Consider the following 21,080-nt stretch of genomic DNA (forward strand, 5'->3'; position numbering starts at 1 on the left):
AAAACAGGCCCCCATTAACATCAATGGGGCTATAGTGGAGCGGGTCGAGAATTTCAAGTTCCTTGGTGTCCACACCACCAACAAACGAACATGGTTCAAACACACCAAGAAAGTCATGAAGAGGGCATGACAAAACCTTTTCCCCCTCGGGAGACTGAAAAGATTTGGCATGAGTCCCCAGATCCTCAAAAGGTTCTACAGCTACACCATCGAGACCATCCTGACCGGTTGCATCACCGCCTGGTATGGCAACTGCTCGGCATCTGACCGTAAGGCGCTACAGAGGGTAGTGCGTACGGCCCAGTACATCACTGGGGCCAAGCTTCCTGCAATCCGGGACCTATATAATAGGCAGTGTCAGAGGAAAGCCCATAAAATTGTCAGAGACTCCAGTCACCCAAGTCATAGACTGTTTTCTCTGCTAACGCACGGCAAGTGGTACCAGAGCGCCAAGTCTAGGACCAAAAGGCTTCTTAACAGCTTCTATCCCCAAGCCATAAGACTGCTGAACAATTAATCAAATGGCCACCGGACTATTACATTGCCCCCCCCCCCCTCCATTTGTTTGTACACTGCTGCTACTCGCTGTTTATTATCTATGCAGTGAGGTACTGGTACCCCTTGTATATAGCCTCATTATTGTTATGTGATTGTGTTACTTTTTAATCATTTTTTACTTTATTTGGTAAATATTTTCTTAACTCTTCTTGAACTGCACTGTTGGTTAAGGGCTTGTAAAAGTAAGCATTTCATGGTAAGGTCTACACTTGTTGTATTCGGCGCATGTGACAAATAAAGTTTGATTTGATTGGCAAAAGACACCAAAGATGGTGAATAAATGTAGATAGGTCACTTAGGCTTTTTACCATTGAAGAAAATCGTCAGTTCCAGTATACTTAACAACTGGGTATATCTCCCATAGACACCAATGCAATAGCAGTTGGGTCTGGTCTTAGATCATTGACATTCATAGAACCAGAAAAAAAACTATACAGAAAAAAAACATTGATTGGCTATCCATCTACCTATACGCATCATTTGATGCTGCCTGCCGCTCTTTACGGCAAAATGTAACAACAAATTAAGGTATCATATTTCTCAGGTGAGTATTCACAGAGGAAGAGGCAAATGGTGAAGGTTGATTCCACCGTAAATTTGACCATGCAGATTAAGCAGATGTTAAGTAAGCAAACCAAGTAAGGACGTTTTGTATGGGGGGATAATGAGTGTCGAATTTGTTCAAGATAAAAGTGAATTCCTACAGTATTTTTATAGGTGAGGAATATTTGATCAAATTTAAGTTTTACAATGGTAGGTTGTTACGAGTATATTGATGTTTTCTACAAAAGATAATTGGCCAGATTCGTCTGACAGGGTTTCCCAAACTTTGTCCTGGGGACCCCAAGGGGTGCACGTTTTGGTTTTTGCCCTAGCACTACACAGCTGATCCAAATAATCAACTAATCATCAAGCTTTGATTATTTGAATCAGCTGTCTAGTGCTCGGCCAAAAATATAAACGTGCAGCCATTGGGGTAACCAGCACAGAGTTTTGGAAAGACTGGGCTAGAATATTCCCTCCCGCCAATACTTATTTACATGGTTACAGCGGACAACCATCTTGTCAATATAATAAATAATATTTTGTATTCATCCTGCGGTCTACCTTGACGATGGTAGGATTAACATGATGAGTTAAGTGTAGGCTTTATCCTGTGGAAGCGATTTCTAGAATATTGTAAAAAATAAAATAGTAATTTAAACACTCATACAAAGACCGGCCGCAGGGTAATTGACTGACTCGTTTACAAGTTTCAACAAGAGGATGGAACATGTTTCATGATGTCTGTCGACTGATTTTTAGGAAAGCTAGTGTCCGTTTCACTGCAAGGCAACCTTTTTAACAAGGCTGACACAAATGTTACATGGGTATGGCAAAGTCATGTGTGTGAGAGAGAGAGAGAGATTCCTGTCTGACATTGGTACTGACTCTTCTGCTCTCCGCCCCTAAGTACTTCAACAAAGATATAAGCACCAGAGCAGTGATTTCACAAGAGGAAGCATTAGCAGACCAGAGTGAGAGAAGAAGAAACTATGGCAGAGAACAAGATGGGGCAAAACATTGGGGCTGGGGCTGGAATTCTTGCCAAACGAGTACAAAAGTCATTGAATCGTGCTCAGGAAAAGGTAAGCAACAAGTTAGTGAAACGTGATATCTCTATGTTATCCTGAAATCAAGATTGCCACAATTCATTAGGCAATTCTACAACTACTAGCTTAGTCATTTGGGGTACTTGAACTTAATGACGCTTAACTGTTATTGGCCAGGGCCCGGTTTCCCAAAAAGCATCTTCAGGCTAAGTTCATCATTAGAACCATAAGATAAACTTAGTTTTAAGATGCTTTTGTGAAACCAGGCCCTGTTTATGTATTTTGGTCAGTGTGGAGGAACCTACTCTGAAAAGATAGTTTACCAAGCTACCAATTAGTTCACATTAAAAGCAGTTAACCTACACTAAAGCTACCACTACAAAAAAATATAGTTTACTTAACTAAAGTTACTGTGAAAACGTAGTTAACTACATCCAAACTACTTTGTGAAAAATGATCATGTATAGATCAGAAATGTCAGACTATAAATTACAAGAACAGAACAATTTGGGGTCATATGTTAACAGAATATGTCATTTATCCTATCAAACACAAAAACGATGTTTCAAGTGCGAATTAGGCAGGTCTGATGCCGAAAAATAAAGGATTTTTTTTGCCAACTTCACTGATCTTTTCTTTTTGCAAAAAACGTTGTGTGTAGTTCCAGTAGGAAAAAAAGTAATTAACTACTGAAAACAATTACCACCAAGCTACTGCAAAATGTAGTTAAATTATTAGTTGAACTACATGATATTGGTGACAGTAGGCCTACATTGTCCACTACAGTAATCAGGGGCGAAAATCTGATATCAACTTTGGAGGGGACAATTACATGAAATTTTCTCAAGAGTAATTCCTGAGGGGGACACCAAAAGTAGTGCTGTAACACAGCCTACATTGTAATATGGTAAATGTATATTGAGGAACCAAAGAAATAAGGTGTTTGCCGTACTCCTAACTACCGGTACCCAAAACTACACAACTAATCACAACAGCAATACCATTGCCTTTAACAAATCTTAGTTCAGTCACCAGTTTAAGTTGAGAGTGGGGGTATCCATGGCATTTTCCAATTATGTTCCTATTTTACAAGTAAAAAAAATTGAGAACCTTTCATAATGTTGCCAAACAAAGACTCAACAAACTTACCTGAGACTCCCTGTCTCTGCCAGTCTGTCCCTGCATATCTGTCCCCAACTCTGCTGTCTGTGTGCCATCTGTTGCCTGCTCTGCCTAATGACATCATTGTGAAACATTTCCATTAGAATTTCATTTCTTTCTTATGAACATTTTATCAACTAGTCTTTGAGATATTAGGCTACTAGGGTTCTTACTTTGCGTTTTGGTGTACTGAAAAATACTCTGATGTCCGTCTTTTATTTTTCTGCCATTTTTCTACCTGGCTGGCTGGCTACACCCACACACAGTGTGTAGGTTATTTACAGTAGGAGATGGGCTTCTATCATCTTATCTTTTATCATTCTATTTGGGCTTCGATCTAAAAGGTAGCTAGCAAATGTGAAACGGATTAAAATGACAAGAGTTGACAGCTGTATGAGTTCACCATTTACACAACATATGCTGCAACCTTTTGTAATTTTAATAGTTTGTTTCATATTGGCTGGCTTCCAACAATAGCTGAATTTGCAAAGCTAGCGAGCACCAATTCCGTTTCAGTGGTGTTTGCTATAATCTTTGCTACCCGGGTTAAATAAAGGTGAAATAAAATAAATAAATAAAAGTTCCCTTGCGACAATTTAGCTTTTGCAACGAGACCATTAAATATATTTAAGACAATGGTAGAAGAGAGTGTAGTTCTGTTCAGTTTGGACTCCAGTTTATCGCTAACCTTATCACAGGGACTTTGAAGCACTAACTTACATCATCTGCATGCCGATCTTGGAATAAATTGACGATAGCAAAGATTCCATCTTTGACGAGGCCACATAAATGGAATAGGTACTAGCTAGCTTAATAGTTAATATTTGCTCGCTAGCTCTGCATATTCAGCTAGTGTGTGTGCGCGATTGACTGGATTAACCTCACGTCAGTTACGTTCATTGAGTGCCTTTCAGACAGTGGATATGACCCCTCTGTTACCTTGCCAACTAAGGAACTGGCAGTGGATCAAACCATTGTGAGGCAAAGGGTGGGGGGGTCGCAATCTTTTGAAACTTAAGAACGCGCTATTAAGTGTCTAATCAGCACAATTGCTTTCATTGCGTATTATTAATATTATTGAAATTACATAGTTATGTTTCAGTGATATATTGGGGGGGACAAATCATATTTTTCCCAGGATGGGGGGGTCGTGTCCCCCCCGTCCCCCCCCGGGATTTCCGCCCCTGACAGTAATATAATTTCTTCAGACAGTCTCTCTATTGACTGTTGGCGTGTTCTTTACCACTGACAGACCCAAGCAATTGATGGCTTGTGAAAGGGCTTTAGACAGGTTTGAGAGTTTAATCTGTTTGAAGAATCATAACCTACTGAATGTAGTTGATGTTGATACCTCAATGACCCCAGGGTAATTCCTCAAAAGACAAAAAAAACAACAGTTCAAATAATATTCAATTTACCTTTTATTGTGAACTAGCCTATATCAAGTTAGTTGTCTATCCCAACAGAAAGCATCCACATTAATGTTGTGCTAGTCTGTTAATGCCATTTTGTTGATGTTGCATGTGGACACAAAATCTTCCACTTCCTGCCTCTGCATACACTTCCTCTCACTCACTGCTCTTACTCGGTGGTTTTGTGGTTCACTTGGCCTTGGTGCTGGCGTACTGCTCTGCTAGTTTCACTTTGCTGCTGAAACCCCCAAAAAAGGACAGGGAGTGTGGTTTGAAATGTCTGACAGATGAAATCGGTTCAATTGTGCCCAAGTTCCATCCAATCATTTTGGGTCAACAACAGATGTCATTTTTGGGAAAGGGGAATAATATAAATTTTGTTGGCCTGGGTTTGGAAAATAGTGAACATAACACCAGTAAGATCATTATGGAATACAATGTAGGGCCTAGATACTGTAAGTATCATGAAGGACATGAACCACCCGAGCCACGGCCTGTTCACCCCGCTCTCATCCAGAAGGCGAGGTCAGTACAGGTGCATCAAAGCTGGGACCGAAAGACTGAAAAACAGCTTCTATCTCAAGGCCATCAGACTGTTAAATAGCCATCACTAGCCGGCTACCACCCAGTTACTCAACTCTGCACCTTAAGAGGCTGCTGCCCTATATACATAGACATGAAATCACTGGCCACTTTAATAATGGAACACTAGTCACTCTAATAATGTTTGCATCCTGCTTTACTCATCTCATATGTATATACTCTATTCAACTGTATTTTAGTCAGGCCACTCCGACATTGCTAGTCCTAATATTTATATATTTATTAATTCCATTCTTTTAATTTTAGATTTGTGTATTGTTGTGAATTGTTAGATACTACAGCACTGTTGGAGCTAGGAACACAAGCATTTAGCTACACCCGCAATAACATCCGCTAAATATGTGCATGTGACCAATAAGATTTGATTTGAAGGGTGATTGTTAGTACCTCACACAGGTCAACCTGAACAACAGTACGACACCTATTATAGAGAGTCATGCCCATTAATGTTGATTGAAAGAAAGCTGTGGATATATCAACTGCTTTTGTTTTTGTCCTGTCATAGGTCATGCAGAAGCTGGGGAAGAACATGGAGACTAAAGATGAACAGTTTGAACAGTACTCCCAGAACCTTCTCAAACAACAGGTACTGATGAAGAAAAGCTCTGCTTCAATGTCATGCTGTTTCTGTCTCCCATGATGAACTGCAACACTGATGCAATAGATGTTTGTATCGATAAGCCCACTTTTTGTAACATGCTGTACTAGGCCTATATGAGTCATACTGACTGTTACTGTTGGTTGCTCAAGTCTCTCCATCCCCTAAAGGCCTTCCCACACTGTACGTCGGATTCAGTCTTTATTACATGTCACACATGTTACATGTCACACTTTGCGATGTGATCAAATTCAAATCTTGATTATCAACCTGGCCAGATTATATGATTTGCTTCAGTTCTCTCGTCACATTCTGCGATTGTCATGCATTGCAAGGATACTTCAGCAAAGTAGGCTACATCAACTGCGTCAACTGGGCATATCAAGCATGGCATCGAAAGAACGACTACACACCAGCAAGGTGTCATTGCCTGCAGTGTTCCTCCTATTGGTCAGTCACCCGATCCCTGGTGACTCATATGAGCTCGTAACACTAGCCAAACTCCACGATAAAGGCTCAACATTTCTGACACTTTCAGAACTTTGTCGGAGCTTACAACACACGTAGTGGTACATAATCATCAGATCTATACATACCCTGTCATACTGAACACGACGTGTACATTTTGTCTGGGACAGCAAAGCCGTGGCATAAGACTGAAAAATCTTACAGTCCGTGTGGGCCTTTAGGCACATAAGGACCATATTCACTCAAATGAAATCTTTTTGCATTGATAACTTTAGGATCCAAACTCTGAGCATTAGGAATGGTGGCCTTCCTTGCATTTTTTGTTTACATTATTATTTTTTCTATGTAATTTCATTGACTGATATGCTGTCAAATGGCCAACTGACTAGCCACTGGTTGGTCGCTCATTTGAAAAAGCATTGGAAAAACCAGAGGTTGTTTTGTCTGCTAAATCAGTGGTTCCTAAACTGTGGGGCGTGAGGGTCCGGCTTTAAATTTAGTCTTGAAAGTTGTAATAGTAGAATGCACAAGACACATCACTTCCTCTTGTCATGTTAGTTATTGCATACCTTAGAGCTATTTATAATTTGTCAAATGTCCAGATCAACTAGCTTTAAAACTGCAACATTTTCTTTGCACCCCATGACAAAACGTGTAGAATTGTAGGAAATTAGCTTCAAACCTGTACAATTCTCTCCACTTGGGCCTCCCAAGGGGTGCAGTAGTCTATGGCACTGTACACATTGCTGGAGGCGTCACTATAACCCCGGGTTTGATCCCAGGCTGTGTGACAGCCGGCCGTGACCAGGAGACCCATGAGGTGGCTCACAATTGGCACAGTGTTGTCCGGGTTAGGGGTGGGTTTGGCTGGTCGGGATTTCCTTGTCCCATCGCGCTCTAGTGACTCCTTGTGGCGGGCCGGACGCCTGCAAGCTGACTTTGGTTGCCAGTTGTACGGTGTTTCCACCAACACATTGGTGCGGCTGGCTTCCGGGTTAAGCGAGCAGTGCGGCTTGGGAGGGTCGTGTTTCGGAGGACGCATGGCTCTCGACCTTAGCCTCTCCTGAGTCCGTACTGGAGTTGCAGTGATGGGACAAGACTGTAACTACCAGTTGGATATCACGAAATTGGGGGAGAAAAAGGTGTAAAAGTACCCCAAAGAAATCTTTCCACCAGCAAGAGGAGTGTGAACAGTTTGTCATGAACAGTGCTTGTTCCCATAAATATAGACGTGGCACGTGTGCTAGGGGTGTGGGATGTTCCCCAATGCTGGAAGGGGGGCCCCCCAAGTTAAAAAGTTTGGGAACCCCTGTGCTAAATTACTGTTTTTGTGTTCACATAGAAATGTCCTCTGATTCATCTTGAACAGTGCATTCGGAAAGCATTCAGACCCCATCACTTTTTCCACATTCTGTTATGTTATAGCCTTATTTTAAAATGCATTAAATTGTTTTCCTCATCAATCTACACACAATAACCCATAATGACAAAGCAAAAACAGGTTTAAAAAAATAAAATAAATAACAGATCACATTTTACATATGTATTCAGACCCTTACTCAGTACTTTGTTGAAGCACCTTTGGCAGCAATTACAGCCTTGAGTCTTCTGAGGTACGACGCACACCTGTATTTGGGGAGTTTCTTCCATTCTTCTCTGCAGATCCTCTCAAGCTCTGTCAGGTTGAATGGGGAGCATCACTGCACAGCGACTTTCAGGTCTCTCCAGAGATGTTCAAGTCCAGACTGGCTGGGCCACTCAAGGACTTTCAGAGACGTCCAGAGACTCCTGCGTCGTCTTGGCTGTGTGCTTAGGGTCGTTGTCCTGTTGGAAGGTGAACCTTCACCCCAGTCTGAGATCCTGAGTGCTCTGGAGCAGGTTTTCATCAAGAAGCTCTCTTTACTTTGCTCCATTCATATATATATATATATATATATATATATATATATATATATATATATATATATATATATATATATATATATATATATATATATATATATATACCTCGGTCCTGAATAGTCTTCCAGTCCCTGCCACTGAAAAACATCCCCACAGCATGATGCTGCCACTAACATGTTTCACCTTAGGGATGGTGCCAGGTTTCCTACAGAAGTGACGCTTGGCATTCAGGCCAAAGAGTTCATTCTTGGTTTCATCAGACCAAAGAGTCTTGTTTCTTATGGTCTGAGAGTCCTTTACGTGCCTTTTGGCAAACCCCAAGCGGGCTGTCATATCTTTTACTGAGGAGTGGCTTCTGTCTTGCTACTCAACAATAACGTCATGATTGGTGGAGTGCTACAGAGATGGTTGTCCTTCTGGAAGGTTCTCCCATGTCCACAGGGGAACTCTGGAGCTCTGTCAGAGTGACCACCGGATTCTTGGTCACCTCCCTCACCAAGGCCCTTCTCCCCTGATTGCTCAGGCTGCCAGCTCTAGGAAGAGTCTTGGTGGTTCCAAACTTCTTCCATTTAAGAATGCTGGAGGCCACTGTGTTCTTGGGGACCTTCAATGCTGCAGAAGTGTTTTGGTACCCTTCCACAGATCTGCGCTTGTACCACAATCTTGTCTTGGAGCTCTATGGACAATTCCTTTGACCTCATGGCTTGGTTTTCGCTCTGACATGCACTGTCAACTATAGGACCTTATCAAATCATGTCCAATAAATTGAATTTACCACAGGTGGACTCCAATCAAGTTGTAGAAACATTTCAAGGATTATCAATGGAAAAAGGATGAATCTGAGCTCAATTTGGAGTCTCATAGCAAAGGATATGAATACTTATGCAAATAAGGTATTTTGTTTTTTTTAATACATTTCTAAAAACCGTTTTCACTTTGTCATAATGGGGAATTGTGTGTAGATTGATGAGAAAAATGTATAATTTTTATCAATTTTAGAATAAGGCTGTAACGTAACATAATGTGGAAAAAATCAAGGGGTTTGAATACTTTCTGAATGCACTGTATGTTGCAAGGGAGCTTTCTCTGACGTCTGGTTAACTGTTTCTGCCCTCAGATCTGTGTGCATTTTTAAATATCTGTATTTTGGGTCATTTCACCAAATCAACACATATTAAGAAAAAGTTGTCTTAAAGGGGCTTTTGAGTGGCTTAGCGGTCTAAGGCACTGCATCTCAGTGCTAGAGGAGCCACTACAGACCTGGTTTGATTCCAGGCCGTGATTGGGAGTCCCATAGGGCGGAGCACAATTGGCCCAGCGTCGTCCGTGTTAGGGCTTTGCCGGTGTAGGCTGTCATTGTAAATAAGATTTTTTTCTTAACTGACTTAAAGGTTAAATATATACAATTTATTAAAAAAATGTAAGAGCGACTGACGCTAAAAAGCTATTTCTTGTTTGGAAAATGGCCGATGTGGCATTGATATGTCAAACATTTATTCTAGTGTCAAAATGGACTACAAAGTGTGAATGGGTTAATTTTGGTCAAAAAGTAGTCTTGTCCAAAAATTTGTTTTGGGAGAAGAGAAAAGGAAGGGTACCATAACAGTTTTCTGTGGGTTGGGCTTATTTTAATCCTGCCCACAGCTGGCAGCACCCAAGTAAGCTGATCATAATGCCCATGGTCAATTTGGTTTGACATTTGATATCCCTATTGGGCTTAGGGATCATCAGGAAATTACACAATGTACATGGGACAATATTTTAAAGGTCAATATCTCCAAATGTTAATGACTTAAAAATCTTAAACCAACTATAAATTGTAGAAGTTCATATATAAATATTGACAGCATTTAATGAGACAACATGAAAATATTGTCCCATTTACATTGACATTTATTGACGGTCCCTAACTATCCCCAGAGATAGACTATCCAAAGTCAAAACAAATTTGCCACTCTTCCCACCTATGAGCACACACGAGACACCCACATCAAACCTTACCCCATAACTAACTCAAGTTTGAATTCAGTCATTGCCGCTAGCATTTAATTAACCAAACAAGTCCACCCAACCTGGTTTCAGAGCATTTCGTATTATTCTGTACGTAAATCTGAGACACTCTATTTAGTATATGTTATTCCATTTAGTATATGTTAGGTATGGTTACATAAGACAGATGGTTACTTAAGGCTAAAATTAAAGGAGGGTTGTTGATGGGGGTGGATGGGTGGGTGTATATCCATCTCATCACAGCTAATTAGCAACTTTTAAACTACTTTTTATTACCTTGAAACTACTTAGCATGTTAGCTAACCCTTCCCCTAACACTTTTAGCTAACTCTTCACTTAACCTGACCGTAACCCTTTAACCTAATTCCTAAACTTAACCCTAACCCCAAGCCTACCTAACGTTAGCGAACTAGCTAATGTTAGCCACCTAGACAGAATACATAACATATCATACATTTTGCAAATTGGTAACATAATACGAATTGTAATTGGTAACATATCATAAAAAATGGAGTGTCTTGGATTTCTGTAGAGAATAATATGAAATGCTCTGAGACCAGGTTGGTCCACCATGCCTTGCGTAAAACTATATACTCCTTATTCAGATAAAATTTTTGTTGTTGTTAGTTTCTCTGGCTCCTTGAAGCATCAAAAGGTAATCCTTGTTCGAAAAGGACAGTGTCACTTTTAAAACACCTTTAAAAAACCTTTACAGAAGATAAACCTCCAAAAACACTGAAAGAGAAAGACACCAGGATCTTCACAATTCAAGATGTACAATCATACCACAAACAATAACAGTAAAGAATGTATACTGTACATTCTTTGCTGTTATTGTTTGTGGTATGATTGTACATCTTGAATTGTGAAGATCCTGGTGTCTTTCTCTTTCAGTGTTTTTGGAGGTTTGTCTTCTGTAAAGGTGACGTCAACTACTGGAATGGGTCTTTGATTGATGGATGCTCTCACTGTAAGAAATGTACTATAACAACTCGCTCATTGAATCTTCTGTCTTTTCAACCAACAGAATGATGGGGGAAGACTATTCAAAGAAGTCCAAGCGTACTTCCGTGCAGTGAAAGGTAGGAGCTGTCTATTTGAGTTGTCTATTTCATCTCACTCCATCGCAGAGGTTTCTCATGGGCACAGGAGCACCTACGGTTCTGATTAGTCTAATCAAATCAATTACATAACCGGTGGCTTAATTTAAGTTGTTAAACAACAAAACTGGCAAAACAGGCAGGGTTGGCTTAGAATGTTGACAAATGTTATCACATTTTTATTGAAAACATAAATACATTTGCACAATGAGCACTTGTCTCTCAAATACATTGTTACAATTGTTGGTTAGCTAGCTAGCAATTTTTTTGCCATATTACCAATGAAATCAGTCAAAACACCTCAAAATGAGACATGGTATCAAGAACAAGATGAAACTAGCTGAAACGAGCCACTTATGATTCCCCACAAGGTAGTTTCTTGTCATTGTTGCTAGCTGTTAGTGTTGCCCTGTGAATTTAGGCAGTTCAGGCTGCCATATTCATATTCAGGTCAAAACCAAATGTCTACAATCTTTGTGTTGTCATGGCCACAAGATCAGAAATCTTTACCCTATTTTTTTTCTTCTTTTGGCTTTGATGTAGTTGTAGGCCTATATTTTGTACAGTAATGTGTTCAATTTGACACATTGGCCCAAGTCTCTTTTTGTAAACTGACAATACTTTCAAATCCTCTCTGGTGGCATGGGAGAGAAAGTAAAGAGGGAAGTGAATTCCATCTATTATTAGATTATTTGTTTTTGCAATCCTGTCTATACTGTCAATTTATAAAAGCAAAGAACTGAGGACCATTAAAAAGGGCAGACTCAGCAAATGAATGTATGATTCATTTGAGCTAGAAATTATTGTGTTAGTACTGTTTTTTTTAATATATATTTTTTTTTTTTTAGTGCAACCGTTTGCATTCCACTTCAAATGAAGCCCATGTTGTTTTGACCTTGCGTAGGTGTAGCATTGTGCCTAAAATCCAAAACTTTATCTTAATGTTCTTTCCATTATGATTTCTGTCATGCCAGGTTGTATTTATTAGGTTTACACTTGACACTTACCTGTGATTTCTGCTATCAGAATACGAAGATCGCATTGAAAAGACGGGTCTGATTGTGTTCAGATCTGGCTGACCCCTTCAGGAGGTGGTCAGGGATGGATTATGTGCGGATTTCTCCTCAGTCTTGATGTAATCAGGCTACCGAAAGTGCATACAGTGGGCGATGTCATCAGCACCCCTCCCACAATTCTCCAAAAAATGTGTATTTTGGGACCGAGGCACCTTTTCATTATAACGTCGGAGGAAATAGGTACCAAGTGTGTGAGGAAAGTGTTTGCTGGACTCAAATGCTAGCCAGCTAACTAATATTTAGAAAATAATGTTTGGCTGGCTAGAGTTATGCTAATCCATTTGCAATCACTTTAGCATTGCTTGCCAGCTTGCTGGCTAGCTACAGAAGTTAGCTGCCTAGTTAGCTACTGCCAATTGTGTTATCATATTTAACCCATTCCACCGTTTGTAGACTGCATACTGGCATTTGAATATAGAGCGGGAAAAGGGAATCCAGAAACACTGTGGACACGTTTGACACATTTAAATGTAGACTTATGACGCCTTCGGAATTCCATGATCAGAACTACGATCAGAATACTAAAGCTGCATGAACTGTGAAGTTTAGACACATCCTTATTGGTGTACACCGTAGCAAAATGTTTTGCTGCAGAAAATAAGTGTTCATGTAGTCCCAACTTGTTTGGTAGTGAATACTACCCTTGACAGTGTCTGGGGATGTAGTGAATACTACATCGTGTGTAAAGCCCTGAAAGAAATTTATGAAAAAAATCCCCTGGCCCTGATGAACTAGACCCTCACCTTCAACACCTAGCCGCTGACATCATTGCTCCCCCCTTAACATGTATTTTTAACCTTACACTTGATGTTAAGGAAATCCCCAAGTTATGGAAATCTGCTTTTGTACTGCCTCTCCTGAAAGGTGGAGATCCCTCTCTACTTTACAACTATCTACCCATTTCAAAATTGTCTGTACTATCAAAGGTACTGGAGTCCTTAGTTAGTAGGCAACTTGATAAGGAAGCTCAAGCTGAAAATAGGATTTTATTACCGGCATAAGGCTTGTTTTTCTTTTCCTGACCTGTTCACCGGACGTGCTTGTTGCATCCTCGACAACTACTATGATTATTATTATTTGACCATGCTGGTCATTTATGAACATTTTAACATCTTGACCATGTTCTGTTATAATATCCACCCTGCACAGCCAGAAGAGGACTGGCCACCCCTCATAGCCTGGTTCCTCTCTAGGTTTCTTCCTAGGTTTTTGGCCTTTCTAGGGAGTTTTTCCTAGGGAGTTTTTCCTAGCCACTGTGCTTCTTTCACATGCTTTGCTTGCTGTTTGGGGTTTTAGGCTGGGTTTCTGTACAGCACTTTGAGAATATCAGCTGATGTACGAAGGGCTATATAAAAATAAATTTGATTTGTTTTTCTTTTGAGGCCAGGAATGAGCTGGTACGATGTGCATTACTGTCGGTTTTAGATTTTAGTGATGTTATATATATGCAGGCCTCAGCCATTACCCTGAGAGCACTTGATTCATTGTATCATGCAGCCCTCAGGTTCATTACAAATCAGAAACGTCTAACACATTGTGATCTCTACAGCGCTGTTGGCTGGTCGTCATTGACCTTGCGTAGGCTTAAACACTGGTATACACTGATTTATAAGGCCATATTAGGTAAAATGCCATTTTATCTCTGTTCTTTTTTTAGTTAGGTCAGTAAATAAGTATCAATTACGGTCCCATTCTGATTTGCTTCTAACAGTACCAAATATTTGAACAGGTCATGGTAGAAATAGTTTTAGTTATTTAGCACCGTGGTCCTGGAATTCTCTTTTGAACATTGTAAAATGTGATCTAGTTTCGTTGGTGGAGTTGAAACACTTGATCGATGTATATATTATAGAAGAGTGTAATTGTTTTTAGGCCAGCTGTTTTTAGTCAAGATGTTTGTTTTTAAATGAAATATGTTTTTGTTGTACTGTATGTGTGTTTTATAGTTTTGTTTTTTGTTGTGTGAGTGTATGTAATTTGGTTTGTCTGAAACGTTGTTCCCCTTGCTGCTATTGGACCAGGTCTCTCTTGGAAAAGAGATATTTATCTCAATGAGAATAAACCTGTATAAATAAAGTTAAAATTAAAAATTAAATAAAAACATCCCCAGACACTGTCCCCTAGCCTAGTCAACACCACTTGCCTAGCAGATCACTTGTTATCTACCCACAAACATTTTTATGGCAAATGCAGTCAATTTTCCTTCTGTCCTTCTCTACAGTGATGCATGAGACATCCAAGCGACTGTCCCAGACGTTAAGAGACGTCTACGAACCTGACTGGCAGGGAAGAGAGGACCTGTCTGTCATCATGGAGGTGGGCTACAGCTGGGTATTTTGTTGTGGTCTATAGTAGGGATGGGTGCGGTTATTTGAATATCCAAACAGATGTTAGTATTAGATCACTTGGGAGAGTATTCATTTGAGAGAAAAATATAGGTATATTTTTAACAATGAAAAGGCTTTGTCGAAATGTTTATAAAACTGACATTGCTACATAACCTACAAGGATAGACATATATTATAATAGATATAGATATATATTATAATACAAGTTTTTTTATACTACCTGTAGCATTCACACGTGTAGCTTGTTACGCTTGGTCAATCAAATTGCCGTTACAGTCACAGGCTTCATGTGTAGCAAGTGAAGTGGGCATATTTAGAATCAATGCAAAATGGAAAGTGTAGCGGTATTTATATGTACCACAGAAGAACCAAGAAATAAAGAGTGACACCTCAGCTGTCTTTTTGGGCTTTTATGTAGATCTGCAATGGTATTATGAAAAGACAGGACAGGGATACTTCAGTCTTCAATGCACCATCTGACAAGTTGTTCTATAGAGGGTCGTGACCTGACTATCATTAATGTGATGACTGCTATTTATCGAATAATTACCTACTATGTTTAATTATTACTCAATTAAATTAATCATATAACAATTAACTCATTAGGAATTTGGGGCACCACGGGAAAAGTTGTTTACAGAGCTACTATCTCCCGACTTAAACTCTAAAGATGATCTAAATATTTCTTACATCAATAACAGTCAATTATTAATTATTTCCTCATATCAGTCTCATTCTGAACGTCGTTGACTTCATAAATCTGCACAAACCCTAACCTAAGTGATGAATCAGCGATACACAAATTGGCTTAATTATGTATTTACTAATTAACTAAATAATCACACAGAAATACATAAACACCCATACACACACACACATACACACACAAGGTATAGGTTATTGATTACTAACACGATGCAATGAAAACAGTCCTTTAGTGGACTAACCCGATATGATGGCATGTTACACAATGGAAAGAGGATGGGGAAAGATAAAGCGCGGGAGAGACAAAGATGGTGAACTTATCGTACATACATTTGGAAACTATGCTCACCGTAAATATGAATATTTAGCACCCTAACAACCACTCATTCGGATTAGAAATGTAACATATATTTACTTGTAGGTGTCTTTCTCTGTCGTCTCTCTGTTGAAACCACCTGAGGTCACAATGTCCTTCTTAGTTGTAGGCTTCTTTTGTTCTGGAGTTTTCTTAGAATGGATGCTTCAGGTGTACCACACAGTGGTGAGAGGGTTCTGTCTACCCCTCTTTGGTCAATTGTCCTAGACTACTTTACATGCAGAGCTGCAGACGGTGGTCTAGTCTTCACCTTCTTCACTCATCGAGAGTTTCAGAGGGTCTTACCATTTTCTGGTGTTGTAGTTTTAACCATTTCAACGTGTGGACCACATTCTCACGTCCTCTGGACTGTTTTTAAATTCGCAGCAAGTCCTTTTAAGCACTCTGGCCTTGGAGGGTGTTCCGTCCTGTTGACACAATGTCTGCTCACGTGGGCGTGGTTATGACTGTGCTCAGGTTTATATGAAAAGTCATCTCATTTAAAGGCTAAAATCACATTTCTATCTTTTCAAAAATAATGAATCCTATAATTTTTACAACATTTAGATGTAAATCTGATATGTACATTGTGAAAGCTCTTAAGTGGCAGCAGCAGGGCGGCAGCGTAGCCTAGTGGTTAGAGCGTTGGACTAGTAACCGAAAGGTTGCAAGATCAAATCCCTGAGCTGACAAAGTACAAATCTGTCGTTCTGCCCCTGAACAAGGCAGTTAACCCACTAGGCCGTCATTGAAAATAAGAATTTGTTCTTAACTAACTTGCCTAGTTAAATAAAGGTAAAATAAAAAGTTAATGTTTCTGTTATAACATCTTTCTGATCGTTTTAATGACATCACAAAATATACATTAATTTTGCATATTCCATCTATCATCATTCCCAACATTCTTTGTTAGAAATATTGTTTCATTATCCACTTTTGGATGTTGGAGTTTTGGTGGCAAAGTCTCTGATTTTCAGCCTTCCATTTCTGCAGCGTCGGGGAGAGTTTCAGCAAGGTATTTATGTCATAAAACAGGCCATCCTCAAATCTGTGCCTAGCTGATGGGTCCATTTGATCCTCACCAAGGAGAGACAGTCATGACAAGAGCATGAAGAAAAGTGAAACGCGTATCCTGTCTCACATCTCTAATACATTGCTAGGTGCTTTCAGTGTTGACAGTATTAAAATACAACTTATGTACAAAAACACTGTAATACAAACAAGCTACAAAGTGAAATTGCATTTATCCCATTCAGATCTTAAAGAGCTAAAACTACATCTCCCATAATGCAACCCTAGCATACGTTGGCAGCTCATGTTAATATCATCCAGCTACTGTAATTGCCAACTTAACATCAACAGGTAGTACTAGTAGCACAATAAATGGAAATATAAACCAAAAGTAAAGTTCCTGGCGGTCATAGCGATCTGATTCCCTCTTCTGTCTGAACTTGGAACACTCCTGTTAGCGGGCTTGGGCCACTGACCCTTAACCTGGATGTTCTGTTCTGCGTTGTGTACTGTTCTAATAATTTGAAGTTTGATGGAATAACTATTTTAACTCTCCTACACTCACTCTTAATTTCAGCAAGACGTTTTCCTCACAGGGGTAACCTTAACCTAAAGTTGTCCAGAAGGACAGCAAAGAGACTTTGCCAGGTAGAAATATGCCCTTATACATATAACCTCTAATAAAGTATTTCTCATTCCCTTAATCTATTGATTCTTTCTTGAGATCTATTTCTCTATTAATCTATCCTCTGGGCCTTTTTTTCACTGGGGTACTGTCACTTAGGCCTACACTTCAACAAAAGTTGATGGGACTTCAATCAATCTTTTGTCAGGCTCAGCAATCACTTGACTCGTTGACTCTAAAAGTCTTCTGACAGGCTTTACAACTCTTCCAGTTTGAGTTCTCAAGGTGCCTTCACTGGATCCAGGACTGTATCAGTGAGCTCAGCCCTCTGGCTGTTTCTGTGCTCTTCCTCACTCTGGTTACTCATTCTCTTCTTAGTAGATCCTATGCATCTAGAGATGCTGACTGATGCACTTCTACTGCTGATGCCATCTAGACTGCTCACTGACATCCCTTTTCTACTTGTGTCATCTTCGGAAAGATCACTTGAAACATCACTCGGGATCCTTGAGGTGCTTCCTGTGCTCGAGCTAGCTGCGTCTCTGGAGATCATGTCCTTTCGTGGACTTGGAGGATCGGCTTCTCTCATGTTTACTCCATCTTCCAGTCCCGAATATGTTGGGGCTTCTGTGGGCCCCTCAGGTTTCTGGCCAGGTTCCGTGGCCCCTCAGGGTTCTGGCCATCGAGAATCCAGGCACCAGTCCTTCGATCCTCTGAATCCTCAACCATATCGAATACCGGTCTTTCGGCACCACTGTCTGCATTTATGTCCTACTCTGAAGTAGTAGAGGTGACTGTGGACACCTTGTCTGTCTGTCCCACCGGTAGGAAGTTCACTGGCAGTACGAAGTTTTGATGTACTACCTTACTCTTCTTGGTAGTAGGATTTTTGACTCTGTAGACTTTCCATGTGATCACATAGACCGTTGAATCCCACAAGTTGGCAAGTTTTCCTTTTCCTCTTTCCTTTCAGTTTGCCAAGAGAACTCTATCTCCAATCTCTAGGCCAGTACCCTTCACTCTCTTGTTATACTGCCTTGCTTGCTTTTTCTGAGAGTCAGTGGTGTTGGTCTGGGCGATTCTGACAGACCTTTTGGAACGAGTCGACATACTCGTTATGAGTCAAAACATCTTTGCTCTTCAAGGTGCTTCCAAACACGATGTCCACTGGTAGCCGTGGAACTCGGCCAAACATCAGGTAGAACAGTACGAATCCTGTCATTTAGTTTGTGGTACAATTGTACAAAAAGGTGAGCGCCTGTATTATCTGGGGCAATCTTTCTTTTGCTCTTGCTGGCAACGACCGGATCATGTTACCAAGCGTGTGGTTGGATCTTTTCGTCTGACCATTGCCCATAGGATGATATACAGTGGGGGAAAAAAGTATTTGATCCCCTGCTGATTTTGTACGTTTGCCCACTTACAAAGCAATGTACAGTCTATAATTTTAATAGTAGGTTTATTTGAACAGCGAGAGACAGAATAACAACAAAACAATCCAGAAAAACACATGTCAAAAATGTTATTAAATGATTTGCATTTTAATGAGGGAAATACGTATTTGACCCCTCTGCAAAACATGACTTAGTACTTGGTGGCAAAACCCTTGTTGGCAATCACAGAGGTCAGACGTTTCTTGTAGTTGGCCACCAGGTTTGCACACATCTCAGGAGGGATTTTGTCCCACTCCTCTTTGCAGATCTTCTCCAAGTCATTAAGGTTTTGAGGCTGACGTTTGGCAACTCGAACCTTCAGCTCCCTCCACAGATTTTCTATGGGATTAAGGTCTGGAGACTGGCTAGGCCACTCCAGGACCTTAATGTGCTTCTTCTTGAGCTACTCCTTTGTTGCCTTGGCCGTGTGTTTTGGGTCATTGTCATGCTGGAATACCCATCCACGACCCATTTTCAATGCCCTGACTGAGGGAAGGAGGTTCTCACCCAGGATTTGACAGTACATGGCCCCGTCCATCGTCCCTTTGATGCGGTGAAGTTGTCCTGTCCCCTTAGCAGAAAAACACCCCCAAAGCATGTTTCCACCTCCATGTTTGACGGTGGAGATGGTGTTCTTGGGGTCAGAGGCAGCATTCCTCCTCCTCCAAACACGGCGAGTTGAGTTGATGTCAAAGAGCTCCATTTTGGTCTCATCTGACCACAACACTTTCACCAGTTGTCCTCTGAGTCATTCAGATGTTCATTGGCAAACTTCAGATGGGCCTGTATATATATTCTTGAGCAGGGGGACCTTGCGGGCACTGCAGGATTTCAGTCCTTCACGGCGTAGTGTGTTACCAATTGTTTTCTTGGTGACTATTGTCCCAGCTGCCTTGAGATCATTGACAAGATCCTCCCATGTAGTTTTGGGCTGATTCCTCACCATTCTCATGATCATTGCAACTTCACGCGGTGAGATCTTGCATGGAGCCCCAGGCCGAGGGAGATTGACAGTTATTTTGTGTTTCTTCCATTTGCGAATAATCGCACCAAATGTTGTCACCTTCTCACCAAGCTGCTTGGCGATGGTCTTGTAGCCCATTCCAGCCTTGTGTAGGTCTACAGTCTTGTCCCTGACATCCTTGGAGAGCTCTTTGGTCTTGGCCATGGTGGAGAGTTTGGAATCTGATTGATTGATTGCTTCTGTGGACAGGTGTCTTTTTACAGGTAACAAGCTGCGGTTAGAAGCACTCCCTTTAAGAGTGTGCTCCTAATCTCAGCTTGTTACCTGTATAAAAGACACCTGGGAGGCCAGAAATCTTTCTGATTGAGAGGGGGTCAAATACTTATTTCCCTCATTAAAATGCAAATCAATTTATAACATTTTTGACATGCGTTTTTCTGGATATTTTTGTTGTTATTCTGTCTCTCACTGTTCAAATAAACCTACCATTAAAATTATAGACTGATCCTTTCTTTGTCAGTGGGCAAACGTACAAAATCAGCAGGGGATCAAATACTTTTTTCCCCCCACTGTAGAGTGGTATGGGACTTTTTGACTCCTGACACTTTTGCAGTTAAGTGACTCAAAGTTCGCTCCATTGTCTGAGTGTATCCGCTGGGTAAAACCATAAACACAGAAGAACTGGTTCCATAACTTCTGGGCAACCACCTTTGCTGTCTGGTTCGGGCAAGGAAACACATGTGCCAGCTTCCTAAAGTGGTCTGTGACGACGAGTACATCAACGCTCTCTCTCCATCCCTTCCTTCTGCTGACCAGAAGTCTGCACACCATTTCCAGTGCTGTGCTGGTCTGTATAGATTACAACAGTGCCCTTGCCAACCACACAGCGTTTACAGTAGGAGACATACTTCTTGACTTCCCAGTCCAGAAGAACCTTTCGACGTACCAGATGGAGGGTTCTAGTCTGGCCTTGGTGGCCGACGTCGTCATGGGTTCCCCTCAGAACGATGGCTTTTACGGAGTCTGGCACCACCAGCCGGTGCCTCTTCTTGACATCTCTGTCCTTAGATCTTCGGTAGATGATCCCGTCCTTGATTTTGAGTTTCTCCCAATGCTTCAGATTTCTCAAAACGGGCAGTCTCATGAGCTCTCTCTCTCC

The 21,080-nt window shown here is 40.8% G+C and overlaps 1 protein-coding gene across 2 annotated transcripts in view; it reads left to right on the forward strand.

The window, feature by feature from the left end:
* The first annotated feature begins 2,013 nt into the window (after window positions 1-2,013).
* Window positions 2,014-21,080, forward strand: part of bin2 (Bridging integrator 2) — a 32,452-nt gene continuing 13,385 nt past the window's right edge. Inside the window, exons 1-4 of one of the 2 annotated variants that reach the window (XM_014131735.3) lie at window positions 2,014-2,186; window positions 5,832-5,912; window positions 11,332-11,386; window positions 14,702-14,796. In XM_014131735.3, the coding sequence (XP_013987210.1) occupies window positions 2,094-2,186; window positions 5,832-5,912; window positions 11,332-11,386; window positions 14,702-14,796 (324 nt within the window). In that variant the 5' untranslated portion in view covers window positions 2,014-2,093. 2 annotated transcript variants of the gene reach the window in all.

Source organism: Salmo salar, chromosome 12 (genome assembly GCF_965601325.2).
Source record: "Salmo salar chromosome 12, fSalSal1, whole genome shotgun sequence".
NCBI lineage: Eukaryota > Metazoa > Chordata > Actinopteri > Salmoniformes > Salmonidae > Salmo > Salmo salar.